Here is a 15,003-nt window from a genome sequence, read left to right on the forward strand (position 1 = left end):
TAAATGTGTTTTTATTATCTGTTAATAATCGATCTATAAATTACACAGATGCAGGTGAAGAGCTTCAGTTAATCTTTCTCTCTCTCACACACACACACTCTCTCTCTTTCTATCTCTCTCTCTCACACACACACTCTCTCTCTCTCTTGCACACACACTCTCTCTCTCTCACACACACACACTGTCTCTCTCTCTCTCTCTCACACACACACACACACGCTCTCTCTCTCTCTCTCTCTCTCTCACACACACACACTCTCTCTCTCTCTCTCTCTCTCTCACACACACACACGCTCTCTCTCTCTCTCTCTCTCACACACACACACACACTCTCTCTCTCTCACACACACACACTCTCTCTCTCACACACACTCTCTCTCTCTCTCTCTCTCTCTCTCTCTCTCTCACACACACACACACACACACACACACACACGCACGCAGGTTCACAGTCTCCCTGACTGTGTTACAGTTTCGACCAATCACTGATCGCCATTGTTTGTCCCGCCCTTGCATAACTTCACATTATTCATTTATTCAGTTATTTTCTATTCTGCTCAACTCTATGCGATTCGATTTTTATTGTATTTCAAGTTTTTCATTTCCCCCTTAATTTGTATTTTCATCTACCAATGATTATGGTGGAAATTATTTATTTATTTATTTCAAATATGCAAATTAGTCCACAACGTCATCAGTTGAATTCTAGCAACTGTGTGCGCGTGCTTTATCCTTTTTTTTTCTTTTATTCATCCATTTATTTTCCTCTGTATTTAGTAGTATTTTGTTCATTTACAAAAAAAAAAGTGCTTTATTTTTTATATATATTTTTTATTTTTTTTTTTCCCTTTAGAAATAGAGTTAGCATCACTGGTCCTTGGAGTGTGAAAGCCCTTCCCTACATATACCACATAATATAATATAATATAATATAATATAATATAATATAATATAATATAATATAATATAATATAATATAATATAATATAATATTTATCTATCTAGTTTCAATTACATTTGTTTTAAGTTTATTTTCTCATGTGGTTTTTTTTTTTTTTTTTTTTTTTTTTTTTAGCTTATCTTCTCATATTTAAATGTATTTAAATGTACTTTTTTTGTGTTTCTTCAGTCTTTCTGATCAGTGATTCTAAGAACAATCCTCATGTTTATTCACACCGAAAACGCTGCAGTTCCTCGAAGGGTTTTGTCTCTGAAGCTCAATGGGAAGTAAAGCAGCTCCCATGTGGGAAGTTGAACATTCCAGTACAGGATGTGGACTCAGTCCTCGTCCTCCTTCTCACTCCAGCAGCCAGGAAAGTCGCCTTATTTCCAGGTGTGTAAATCTTCTTCTGGTGTCTTTGTATTGATTCACAGCTTTAATTTAACCTTCGTCTTGTTAGAGGAGAAACTTCTTTTTCTTATTTGTTTTCTTAAGGTTTGAAACAAAGACCTATATTTGTGTACAAAGTGTCAGTGGGATGTAAAGTCAAAGGCTGCAGTGATTTCGGGTCGGTTTTATATAAGAATTAAAGGTACAATAGTCGATTGAGTTTATTCATTAATTGTACAGATAATTTTATATATCTAAAAAAAATATATATCTAAAACTATAGATTAAACCTTGGCTAAGAAAACGCGTTTGAAAAAACGGGTTGTTTGTTTGTTTGTTTGTTTTTTGGATGTGATTCCAAACCTTCCAAGCCAATCATTTTACATACACTCTAAGATCCACTGTAGATCCTTGGGGGCGGAGTTTCGTGAACACAGGCGTTCATTGGTTGTAATAATTAAAAATAAATAAATCAATCAATCGATAAATCAAATGTTATTGTTTTTATAGAGTTATATCATTGGCTGTCAATTATCTTTTAAAAAAAGCACGGAGGATACACTGGATAAAAAACACTGGATATTTGAGATGCTCTTAGAGGCTTTGGCAATTGTATATAGTATAAAAATTATGTTTGTTATATATACTTGAATACACATATACTACTAGATGTGTAACAAAGTAAAGTGTACATCTTGTATAAAAAGTTAATCACAAAAAAAAAATACAATGCAGTTTTAATGAATCTAGGAATCTAGAGCAATGTGTGTGTGTGTGTGTGTGTGTGTGTGAGTGAGAGAGAGAGAGAGAGAGAGAGAGAGAGAGAGAGAGAGCGAGAGAGAGAGAGAGCGGCAGAAAGCAACATATTTCCTTTGTACTATTGACTTTGAGGTTGTTAACATAAAAGTAGGCTAATAACAGGCTCCTTTGAGCATCATGTCTGGGCTTGACCTCCAGACCTGGAACAGGATTAGCACAGTGTGAAATGTGTAGCATGTTACAAAGGTCAGTTTGTTTGACATGTTTTAAATATCTGCCCCTAGGATGGAAATTCCAACTGTGCTTTTATTGCTAGCAGTCCAGTGCAGTCTTAGCAGCAAACAGGGGGACAAAGAGGTCCTCGAACCTACGGCTACAAAGGCCAGGTACCAGGTCAGTTATTCAAAAAGACTTTCTTCTGTTTGTTTAAAAAGCTTCAGCTGCGGTTTGACGTTTGTGCCTAATTTAATTTATCAGAATTCGATAATCAAGAGGTGACACATGCAAAGCAGTGAATGTATGTAGATCCATTCAAGATATGCCTTTAATCATAAACAGAGTCAGACTGAGAGCACCAGACTTTTGGACAACAACATCAGTCAGAACATTTCTACCACAGGTGATCACTCAGATGTCTTGACGCACATGATTTCAGTGTTTGTTCATGCATTAATTTATGCATTTATTTAATGGTGGACCAAACCTCACTTACTCAGACCTGACCTCCAGCCCAGCTACCAACCTTGTTAATCATCTAGGGTCTTTTGAGGGTCTCAGTGTCTCCTGTGCTGTGGGATTCACTCAGAAAGGGGCTGCAGAGTGTCAGGGTAAGACATACACATGACATACACACCTTTTACACAATAACAGCTCTTTTTCTTTTGCTAAACCTTTAAAAGTTACTTTTAGTCTTAAATTGTTTACTTTGATAAACATCTGTGACTATTAACTAAGATCTTAGATTAATTTCAGTAGGTTTATCGATGCTAGCTGACTGTTATTAGCAGATGGAGACCGTTAATAGTCATTTACTATTAGCTACACTCTATTGTGGTTCATGCGACACTGCCTTAATGGACAAACCCATGTTACATGTAAGTATGAAGACTTCTTACTCAAAATATTTTCTCTTTATTTTCTTTTATGAAAGATATAAATGAGTGTGAGCATGGAGATGAAGGACCATGTGGCTACCACAGCAATTGTACTAACACCCCAGGCTCCTTTGTGTGTAGCTGTTTTCGTGGTTATCTGATGAGTTCTGCTGGTTGTCAGGGTGAGAACTTACAAAATTACTGTTTTTTTTTCTAGAATGGTGTCAGTGAGTGTCACTGTTTTCATAAGAAAGCAGAACATTTCACTGATTTAATAAGTTTCTTCTTCTGGTCAGGTTTGATTCAATTAAAGGACATTATCACACAGCGGCTGAAACATTATATGCTAATTGTTCGTGTTATGCTTAGCGTGTACTTGTTCTTATGGAAAGACTTCATGTTAAAATTTTAATGAATTCAGAACTTGCACTGATTCTTATATGGGCACTGCCACTGCTGCCACTGTTGGGCCCTTGAGCAAGGCCCTTAACTCTCACTGCTCCATTGGTGTTGTATCATGGCTTACCATGTGCTCTGCCCACAACCTCCAAAGTTAGGATATATGAAGAAAGAATTTCACTGTGCTTTAATGTATATGTGACACAATAAAGGCTTTGGTTCTTCTATTATATTTATAAGTTACTCAAAAGCTCCTGGTTACATAATTGCACTTGAATATATATTGTACAGTTATAGAAAGGGAATGAAAATGTTTCTTCCTCCACCTCAGGGAGTTTTTCTTTGCCACTTTGGCTTGCTCTTTAGGGCAAAATGTATATTCTGATTTTTTTTAAATTGCCATAAAGCTGGAATTGATTTGAATTGTTCTCAACCAATCAGGTTGCAGCAAGTGTCTTTAACTGTGTACTGAATTTGTTTAAGCCTAAAATGACCATTATTATGATTAAAGATTTTTTTTTAACACTACAAGATTAGTCTAGTAAGTTATATTATTACTATAGAATCATTAATATCCACAAATGTCAGTACGTTGTTTAATAGTGTTGTGTGTTTGTTGTAGATGTAGACGAGTGTGCGTTAGCTGCAGTAACCGGTCTACAGGCGTGTGGACGAAAAGCGGTGTGTAAGAACAGCCCTGGTTCCTTCCACTGTCACTGTCCTACCGGATTTGTCCTTGGACTTGATGGACACAACTGTGTTGGTGAGTTCGTCACTGGTTAAAAATTTAACTTGGTGCCACAATATTTCTATTCATAGAATTATTAGCTTGTATGTGTTAAAAAATCTCATACATATAAATCCATCCATGCATATCCTTCTTTTCCTGAAGATGTTGATGAGTGTGCTTTTGAAGAGAGCTGCAGAAGGGAGCTCGGGAATGTCTGCGTGAACACAGAGGGAAGCTACAAATGTGTGTGTCAGCCTGGCTTTAAAGAAGAACAGGCAGCCTGCATAGGTTTGTGTGTGTGTATGAGTGTATGTGTGTGTATGTGTGTGTATGTGTGTGTATGTGTGTGTATGTATGTGTATGTGTGTGTATGTATGTGTATGTATGTGTATGTGTGCGTGTGTGTATGTGTGTGTGTGTATGCGTGTGTGTATGTGTGTGCATGTGTGTGTGTGTGTGTGTATTTTTTAACCGTTTAAATGTGGAAAAGATAGATGGTATCACTTTTTTTTATCCCTTAACAATTACGCTCTGTTCATGCCATTACAACACTACCCAGGAAGGGCTTGAAAAATAGCTAATAACAAATAAATAAATAAATAAATAAATAAATAAAAATTCATTAAAAACCATCTTCCATTTTTGTAGCTAAAGCTTTTGATCTAATTTCCATAAGATTACAGAGTCACATGGTTGCATCTCAGAAGATGTGTTATTATTTTAATAATAAAAAAAGAAAAAAATACGTATTGCAATTATTATAATTAGGTCTCATTGATCAGCCTTTTATTAAATACTGATTAAATCATTGACACTGACCACTTTACACAGGTTTTTTTAAAACCAAAAATACCTCCAGCTATTTCAGTTGAGCAAAGGAAGGACTAAACCATTGAATAATGTTCAACTAGCAATAAATAATGATCGCAAATAAATAAACAAATTGGTCAAGATCTAAAATGAATAAAAACGCAACAGAGTTAGTAGAATTCACATAACGTAGAGTTGGAAAGAGGCGTGTCTCATGTAAATTAGATGTAAATCAGATTTAAATGAGATGAGGGTAAATTGGTTCGTTTTTTTTTCTTGGCTTCTTTTCTTGGATTAGGTGAAGATTTGTTCATCTTCGTGAATTTTACTTTCAACACTTTTTCTTTCTAGATGTAGATGAGTGTGTTGAGCAGGAAGGTGTGTGTACTAATCAAGGGGAATGTGAGAACACGTTTGGGAGCTATAAGTGTGTGTGTTCAAACGGATACCGCGGCAACGGGACCCACTGCACAGGTAAACTGTACTGTATATCTCACTCTTTATAAATTCTACATCATTTCTATATAGATTCCATATGAAATTTTTATTTATTTATTTATTTTTGCGAATGAAAGTTGCTAATTTGAACATGTCAGTGTCTTATCAGGGCTCTCAAGTGTCACACATTGAGAGTGACAGTCACGCATTTAGGTCTTTTCTCACGCTCTCCTGCCACACATCGTATTTCTCACGCAGAAAAACTTTTTGACTATTTATCATATATTTAATAAGCCGCAGCGCCCAAAATGTATCAGTCCGCACCGCTGTCTCTAGGGAACCGGACAGGAATCAAGCGCGTCTCCCCTGGAGCTCTTAGTCGAACCTGACACTTATCAGCCAATCAAAAAAAGGAAGCTACACAATAGCCAATCAGAAAATAGCACTATTGTATATGAGTAAGATTTAACGCAACAACCAATGAAAAAAAAAACATATTCATTAGAGTATTTTCGATGGTTGGTTAGAACAAAACCTCAACACGAAACAGTTTGTCTCTGGACGGGACATTGTCCTCAATCATGACACTAAAAATGTCTGGGCTTGAGCTGAACTGTTTTATATGGGAGTAACATTACAAATGATAAAGGAGTCCAAAAAGGCAACAAGCACTTACAATAAACACCACCAGTCATAATCTCTCTCTCTCTCTCTCTCTCTCTCTCTCTCTCTCTCTCACACACACACACACACACACTCACTCACACACACACACACAAATTAATAAATGGAAATTAAACAAATAGTTTGTATTTGGTTAAACTGCGGTCAGTGATCCTTACTACCAAACACAACAACTCCCCTATTATTAGGGTCGGGGTTCGATTCCCGCCTCCGCCTTGTGTGTGTGTGGAGTTTGCATGTTCTCCCCGTGCCTCGGGGGTTTCCTCCAGGTACTCCGGTTTCCTCCCCCGGTCCAAAGACATGCATGGTAGGTTGATTGGCATCTCTGGAAAATTGTCCCTAGTGTGTGATTGCGTGAGTGAATGAGTGTGTGTGTGTGCCCTGCGATGGGTTGGCACTCTGTCCAGGGTGAATCCTGCCTTGATGCCCGATGACGCCTGAGATTGGCACAGGCTCCCCGTGACCCGAGGTAGTTCGGATAAGCGGTAGAAGATGAATGAATGAATGAATGAATGAATGTTGGGGGGGGGGGGGGGGGGGGGGTTTGGAGATGTCACGCTTGCCTGTACTCAAAACTTGAGAGCCCTGGTCTTATGCATGATGCGCTTTCTTTGTAGACTTGAATGAGTGCGTCTCAGGGCTTCATAACTGCAATGTGAACGCTCGCTGTGGAAATGTGATGGGCTCATACTTCTGCCAGTGCCATCAGGGCTACGTCGGTGATGGTCACTCCTGCTACGGTCAGTCTCTGTCCAGGGTTTCGCTCTCTGTAATCCACTTACTGTTGCTTTAAAGCTGATCCAATGAAGAAAAAATGTGAGCTCTGTGACTATTATCTTGCAATCACGACGGTATCAGGAATCGTAGGATATTTAAAAAAAAGTTAAAAAAAAAAAAAAAAAAAGGTTTGTTGCTATGGTTACAGATATAAACGAGTGTGATATAAGTGACGGCCTTTGCGAGCATAACTGTGCCAACTTACCAGGAGGGTACAGCTGCCAATGCAATGTAGGATACACATTGGCAGATGATCTACACAACTGTACAGGTATAAACACACACAACTATGAAAAAGTCTGGCTTATCAGATATCTGTATGGGAGAGCGGGGCACGGCCTAACTTAATGTACTTAATGTACTAAAAGACTTCATTTAGCAGTTTCCACATACACGGGTATGTCCAAAAGTCCTGACTTAACTGGTTGCTATGGCAAGAGTGTAAAAAAATTTAAAAAATTGCACCAATATTCAAACGATACAACAAGGAAAGATCAAGTAAAATTTCACACAAAGGTTAATTTTTCAGCTTTGTGTTTCTTCTTCATTTAAAACAAGACGAATAGAAAATCATTTTCATTTAAAAGCTCTCAATTAAAAAACTCACATACATAATCTCTAAATGCTCATGTAGTTTGTGCCCTGGTCTCCCCTAGTCCATGAACTGGACTTATTTATTTTGTAATTATTACAAATCCTATGCACTATTTGTCATTGACCGACAAGGTGAAACGTTCATCTCTGCCGTCTCTACAAGCATCCGTTTCGTTGTGTCTCTCTGCAGACGTAGATGAGTGTAGCAGAGGCAACGTGACGTGTGAGCAACTTTGCACCAACACACCGGGCTCTTTCCTCTGCTCCTGTCATGCAGGATATCAGTTACACATTGACAGACAAAGCTGTGTCGGTTAGTGAATGCTGAAATTTTATTTCCACCTAAGAGATGAGAGTCAGAAACGACTGAGTGGTGATGTTGGTATTTTTATCCTGCAATGAATGAAGCAACAAATATTTGAAGTTAAGGGTTGTGATGGGACTTTTATGGGAATGTTACATTCATGAGGATTGTGATTACTGATGTGTGTGTGTGTGTGTGTGTGTGTGTGTGTGTGTGTGTGTGTGTGCATGCCTGGTTTTGAGGCATAAAACTTTACAATGATAAGAAAAAAGTTAAAAGTTATTTTGATTATTAAAGGTAAGTAATAGAATTAGGGCTTATGTGTAGTAATACAATGGAAAGGCTTGTTCAATTAATTGTGTGTGTGTGTGTGTGTGTGTGCACGCCTGGTTTTGAGGCATAAAACTTTACAATGATAAGAAAAAAGTTAAAAGTTATTTTGATTATTAAAGGTAAGTAATAGAATTTGGACTTATGAGTAGTAATACAATGGAAAGGCTTGTTCAATTAATTGTGTGTGTGTGTGTGTGTGTGACTAAACGTGCACACACCTCTGCCTCTGTGTGATTCAGACATCGACGAATGCAAGCTGCAGAACGGGGGCTGTTCACATATCTGCAGTAACACTCCAGGAGGACATGTGTGCCACTGTCCTGCTCCACTTCTGCTGGACCACCTCAGCTTCACCTGCGTCAGTATGTGTGTGTGTGTGTGTGTGTGTGTGTGTGTGTGGAGTGATACATATATACATATGTGACATTAGGCACAAATGAACAAATAATTCAGTTCAGCTTAAACTGAACAAGCCAGAGGTGACAACGTAGAGGAAAATCTCCCTGTGATGATATGAGGAATAAACGTTGAACCAGGAAATCGCTTCGAAAAGGAACCTCATCCTCGTCTGTGTGACACAGTGATAGTCTTATGAACCTTTTACAGTTCTTTACATCTAAGTGGTTTATTTTCACTAGTATCAAATCAATGAGAATCAGTTTATTTAAATTCCTTTACATGTTACTGTGGGCGGTACGGTGGCTTAGTAGTTAGCACGTTCGCCTCACAAAAATGCTCACGTTCGCCTTGGGGTTCGATTCCCGCCTCCGCCTTGTGTGTGTGGAGTTTGCATGTTCTCCCCGTGCCTCGGGGGTTTCCTCCGGGTACTCCGGTTTCCTCCCCCGGTCCAAAGACATGCATGGTAGGTTGATTGGCATCTCTGGAAAATTGTCTGTAGTGTGTGATTGCGTGAGTGAATGAGAGTGTGTGTGTGTGCCCTGTGATGGGTTGGCACTCCGTCCAGGGTGTATCCTGCCTTGATGCCCGATGACGCCTGAGATAGGCACAGGCTCCACATGACCCGAGGTAGTTCGGATAAGCGGTAGAAAATGAATGAATGAATGAACATGTTCCTGTTTCCACTTAAACTTAACTTGCTCTGGTTATTATTGAAAATAGTGAGAATATGGTGAATGTCTGCATGTGTTTGTGTCTCTGAATGTGTTTGTATTCTCATTCTGGTAGACATCACTTCATGCGCCTTGAGGAACGGCGGCTGCGATCAGTTATGTTCTCTGGGAGCCGAGGAACGTGTTAAGTGTAGCTGCAGAGAAGGTTGGGAGCTGGATACTGACCGAAGAACATGTCTTGGTAGCAACCAACACAACACAACACAACACAACACAACACAACACGTACTTCATTTTCTGCTATTATCTGAGTTATGTCTGGCTTTAACACACAGCCTCGCTGAATCTCTTTTTCATTCTGTCCTTCAATCTGACACAACCTTTCTCTCCTTCTGTAGACATCGATGAGTGTGCGCTCTTTAATGGGGGTTGTGAACAAGTGTGTATGAATCACGTGGGCGGATTTAACTGTACCTGTAAGCCAGGGTTCGAACCTCGCACAGATGAACCTACCAAATGCCAACGTGAGTCTTCTTTAACATCTAGTTCTCTGGTTTTAAGAAAAGCTGAGCAATTCTCAAGGCAAGATTCTCTTTGTTGTCCTCTCTTAGCGGTGTGTGAACCTTCATGCCAGAATTACGGTGTGTGTGTCGCACCTAACACCTGTGACTGCCCTGCTGGATACCCAGGCCCTGGTTGCTCAGGTATAGTCAGTTGTGTTTTATGTAAAATGACTCCTATTGTTGTATTTTTAATCTCTTAAATTGTGTGTTGTCTTTAAAACAGCCATGTGCACTCCTCCCTGTGCTCATGGTGGGATCTGTATGCGCTGGAACACTTGTCTGTGTCGTCCTGGCTGGACTGGAGAGGGTTGCCATACAGGTAGCTCACTAATCCCTCCTTCCTCCACGCGGACATTTTAGTTCTAAAAGAAATTGTTCTAAGAGCAGAACCGACCTGGTTAGCTAACCCACTCATGTAACAAGTGTAATATTGTTAGAATGTATACTAAGATCCATACAAATTGATAATCACCTCAATTTATTTTGCGTACTGACAGATGATTGGAAATGATCTTTTTTCTAGTTCTGCTAAGTTTCATGCATGCGTCTAAAGATCTCTGACAAATAGGCCAATTTTTTTAAATGACTAAACACACACACACTCTCACACACACAATGAGCCTTTATCCATTTTTAAAATCTTTTTTTGTTCATTTGTTTGTTCATTTGATTTCTAAAGCTATGTGTAAGAACACATTACACACACACACACACACACACACACACACACTTAAGTCATTTCTAAAATTTGAGTGTATTCCTTATTCATTTGTTTCTAAAGCTGTGTGTGAGCTGCCATGTGGGAACGGTGGTCGGTGTGTAGCTCCTAACATCTGCCAGTGTCCGTCTGATTATTCTGGCCCTCAGTGTCTCACTCGTGAGTATATGAGTGTTTTTGTGGCCAAACTCGTTCCCATCCTGCTGTTCTAAAGGCAGGAGGTCCGCTATTATGTCTGGCTGATTAAAATAAAATAAAATAAAATGCTTAATTATTCACACTACCTGCAGTACAGCTTCATATCTGACCACGTTGATTTTTGCTGCACTAAATATTTATGTTATACTAAATATGTTTATACTAAATATGTTGTCCAGCAAACACAAGCATGTGCACCTCCAGCATCACGAGGATGTTGATTCGGAGTGTGTTATGTCTGTTGCTCTAAATCTGAATGTGTGTTTAGCGCTTTGTACTCCTCCTTGTCTGAACGGTGGGAGGTGTGTGGATGTCAACACCTGTAGCTGTACAGGGGCCTGGCAGGGAGCTCGCTGTCAGATAGGTATACACACACACACACACACACACATCATCATCATCATCATCATCTATGCATGTACCTATTGTACCTATTTCCATGTTTTCTCAGAACCAGTGCAATGTGTAAAGCCCTGTAACAATGGTGGAGAGTGTGTCGGACTCAACAGGTGTCGATGCTCCTCTGGCTACACAGGGGATCTCTGTGAAACAGGTGTGTATTGTACATATCCTATGCTGAGGCACCAAGTTGTACAAAGATTGTTACCCTGCTTGGAAAACGTCGTCGTCTTCTTCATGTCTCATCGTACTGTGCACGCCTTTAGCCATGACAATGCCCTGTGTGCCGCCCTGCCAGCATGGTGGCACCTGCAGCCCTCAAAACACATGCACCTGCCCAGCAGGGACCAGCGGCCTGCGGTGTGAGAAGTTGTAAGTACCGCTGGCTCTGTTGTTCTACTGAATATATTAATCATTGCCAGCTGTGAGCTGCCATTTTCAGGTCTCTCCATACATGCTCTAGGACATTTAAGTCTAGGCTTTGGCTGGGCCACTCAAGGACATGCAGGGACTTCAGCACAGTCTGATGTTGTGTAAACTGGAGCATGTTTTCTTAAAGGAACTCTTTAGATTTGGCTTCACTCGTACTTCCGTTGATTATGACCTGTCTCTGTGACCCCAATAGCGTGATGCAGCCACCATCCTGCTTCACTGTAGGATTGATAATAGCTAGATGATGAGCAGTACATGTTTTTTTTTTCTGTCTAGTCACTCTACCATGCCTGCCTGACTGAGTATTTCTGATGGTTGGTTGTCCTTCTGCCATCTTTTCAGAGGACATCTGAGGCTCTCTGTGTCTCACTCTGGCCACACAATGTGTTCTCGGTCACCTCCATGACCCGGGCCCTTCTATTCTTTACTGTTCATTGAGTTGGCTAGAAGCTCATCTCTAGGAAACGTCTTCCTGAACTTTATTCTGTCTGTGTCTGGTAACGATTTGATCATACAGGTGTAAAGTGAGTTCCTTGGACTTCGTGTCTTACAAGCTAGGGCTAGGACATTAGAGAGTTTAAACCCAAAATCATTAATGCAGCTGCCTTTCTGATTTTAAGTGGGTGTATCAGCCTGCTTGTGAGTCAGTCTTCTAACACCAAAGATGGGGTTAGACACCAAAGACACCATTAAATGTGTTGCTCAACCTTAAATGTTTCATTTTGTTGTTTATAGACATTAGATTTCAGTTCACCCATCTAATACCAGAACCAGCTCTCACTCTGACTCAGGATCTCTCGTTCTCTTTACCTCAGGACTTGTCCAGTAGTGACCACGGTCGTCAGCATGGCTCGAGCAGTACGAAAAGGATTTAAAGAAAGTTACGTAGATCGCTGTGGACCTCTTGGGGTTTTGCTCTGCACCAAATACAGGTACACATGTATCTGTCTCACATGTATATATGTACAAATATACAAGCAAAAATGCACAAAGCTTTAAAGGCTGTGTTTCTGATTTTACAGGATAAATCAAGCACGCGTGTATCTGCAGGCATACAGAGTGGGATACAAGATCCAGTGTCCGAATAAAACCGGAATATGATCCATACAATCCAAATGACACATAACCCCATCAACATACACAAAAATACACATATTTGATGTGCTGTATTACATTCCTACACTTTTAATATGTCTCAAAACATTTTAGTAAATTACATAACTTTAGTACATGTTTGGACTAAGGATTACTTCTCGGATGAACTTTTAAACAGTAATTGGATATGTTTGTGTATGAAGATGTTAGATGTAGACAAACTTAATTATAACGAGTCTGATTGGTTGGAGAGGTTTCGGTCTTGTATTGCATTAAATTAAAGTTGCGCAATGCCTTCGGTATAAAGTAATTGTCACGTGCACCCTACATAGTACACTTCATATAGTGCATGCTATTTTAATATTCAGCCACAGAAGAAAATATGGCAGAAAAACAGAGCTGATTGTCTATGTGCATTTCTTTTTCCTCGGGAACTCTGATTACCAGCAATCATCTCAAGGACATACGCAAACATCTCCAGCATGAAAGTGTATCTGCTATGTGTTGTATTTTACTTCTTCTAACTGCCAGGGCTGGTGTCTAACACGGATATCACCAGATATCGTCATTACACATCACTCCTATTCATTGTGTCTGTTTACCTATTGATGTGTAGATTTTGTAGCTAATTTGTGTAGCATGTGACTGGAATCCAGATAAATAAGAGCAACTGCTGTAGACACACTAGTGGACTGGACTGTTGGCTCAGACAGAACTGGAGTATGTGTATCCTGTTATTCTTTCTTGCCCTGCCATATATCATGGCTCACGGATCACCTACTGCACTCTGCTCACAGACCTGCATCTAACAATTCCAGTGACTGAACTGTACACAGCTCAAACTGCCATGGACCTGCCTGGACTCCTTGGAGTCCAAGCTGAGCGCTACTGCTCAGAGACTCTTGTGTCCAATCCAAACTCTAGTGCCAGCACAGACTTCTCAGCCCCAGTTCTCAGTTTCTCAGGATGCAACCTAATCAGCCCAACATTTGTAGGGTAGGAGTTGTTAGCCCAAAAAGCTCAAGAAATATTTCAAGGTTCTCTCATTGGATGGATGTCTTGAGGTCAGATTCTTCCATACATTGGATGAAGTGGCGGCTGAGATGCATTGCTCGGCTCAAAAGAGTTGATTAAAGCCTTGCTTTTGACAGACTGAAAGAATAGAAAACTCTCAGCTGGTCAGGTTTTGACTGGCACAGTCCAAGCTAACAGAAGCATGCAAAACAAACTGTCTATCCTGGATCCTTGGGTTGTTCTTTGGGTCTGCTGCCAAAGAAGCCTTAGATCTGAGAATTCAGGCTTTGGATTGATATCAAAGGCAACAAAACTAAGTAGAACCAATAGCTTGCCAAGGGATGGATCAACGTTCCTTGCCTTGTTTGAACCACAGCATATGTTCAAGTACAATATCCAAGGTTTCCTTAAAGTTATGTGACCAGTGGGAGTGAGGCTTGCATTCAGATGTGGTGCAGCAGATCTGGAAACAAATCAGACAGGTACAGGTGAACCTCTTTGTCAGCACAGATTTGACTTATTGTCTCTTTTGTGTAGACACACAGGACTCTGGGAATTATAAATTGTATTCCCATCCTCCTAAGGAACCAAGATCCTTCGTCGATTCTGCTCATGCTACAAAAAAATCAGTAATTGAACCAGAGTTGTTAGACACCACCCCATGCAGTTAGTAGGGGTAAAAATCTGGTTACCCGGTGTTCAGAAAATATGATTCATATTTTCTGCTGGTATCATTTATTATTATTTTGTGTAAAAGACGGTGAAGTATGCCTTTTGTTGTTGTTGTGTTTCTTAAAAAAAAAAATCCAGATAGAAACATTGACTGGAAAACTTACTTTATCACCTTTGCTCTTTATTATATTATTCTGTTATGTTATTATGCAGTATTATTGATCATTCAAAATAAAAAAATGACAATTTCAGACAGGACATTCAACCAAACCATAAAAAAAAAGAAAAGCATAATAAAAAAGGTATTTCTTGTAGTTTATTGTGTATATGGTACATTATAATGGTCTTGTATTGCCAGTGTTCACACAGCACAAATACTTTCAAATGTTATCTTTTAAACGCAAACCTCTCTGTTACACCGTGATATTAACAAAAGTTATTTTTGTTGAGATGTAGTGTGTGTATATTTACAACTAAAAGACCATATTAATTTGTATTTTAATGACATCCACCTTTAAATCTAATCAGGTTCATCTTAAATTGAAGCTTTTAATGGTAAAGAAAATGAATGGTAAATTAAGACAATCCAT

General features: G+C 39.5%; 1 protein-coding gene across 1 annotated transcript; it reads left to right on the top strand.

Moving 5' to 3' along the window:
- Positions 1–1,275: 1,275 nt before the first annotated feature.
- On the top strand, positions 1,276–14,494 carry si:ch211-221n20.8 (uncharacterized protein LOC100034409 homolog). Its single transcript, XM_060883290.1, has 22 exons — positions 1,276–1,333; positions 2,374–2,482; positions 2,648–2,708; positions 2,806–2,916; positions 3,240–3,365; positions 4,205–4,345; positions 4,475–4,600; positions 5,474–5,596; positions 6,862–6,984; positions 7,170–7,292; positions 7,806–7,928; positions 8,492–8,614; positions 9,438–9,563; positions 9,721–9,846; positions 9,934–10,026; positions 10,109–10,204; positions 10,667–10,762; positions 11,070–11,165; positions 11,253–11,354; positions 11,467–11,572; positions 12,448–12,564; positions 12,655–14,494. Exons 2-22 carry the CDS (start codon positions 2,375–2,377, stop codon positions 12,731–12,733), a joined length of 2,325 nt encoding a protein of 774 aa, XP_060739273.1. The 5' UTR covers positions 1,276–1,333; position 2,374; the 3' UTR covers positions 12,734–14,494.
- The last annotated feature ends 509 nt before the right edge of the window (positions 14,495–15,003 follow it).

The sequence above is a fragment of the Tachysurus vachellii genome, chromosome 12, assembly GCF_030014155.1.
Source record: "Tachysurus vachellii isolate PV-2020 chromosome 12, HZAU_Pvac_v1, whole genome shotgun sequence".
NCBI lineage: Eukaryota > Metazoa > Chordata > Actinopteri > Siluriformes > Bagridae > Tachysurus > Tachysurus vachellii.

What these genes read in the sequence shown, in the direction of transcription:
- si:ch211-221n20.8 (XM_060883290.1), top strand. Translation starts at nt 2,375, where the DNA reads ATGGAAATTCCAACTGTGCTTTTATTGCTAGCAGTCCAGTGCAGTCTT. An exon ending in CTACAAAGGCCAGGTACCAG is followed by an intron (nt 2,483 to 2,647) that starts GTCAGTTATTCA and finishes AATCATAAACAG; the next exon opens with AGTCAGACTGAGAGCACCAG. An exon ending in CAACGGGACCCACTGCACAG is followed by an intron (nt 5,597 to 6,861) that starts GTAAACTGTACT and finishes CTTTCTTTGTAG; the next exon opens with ACTTGAATGAGTGCGTCTCA.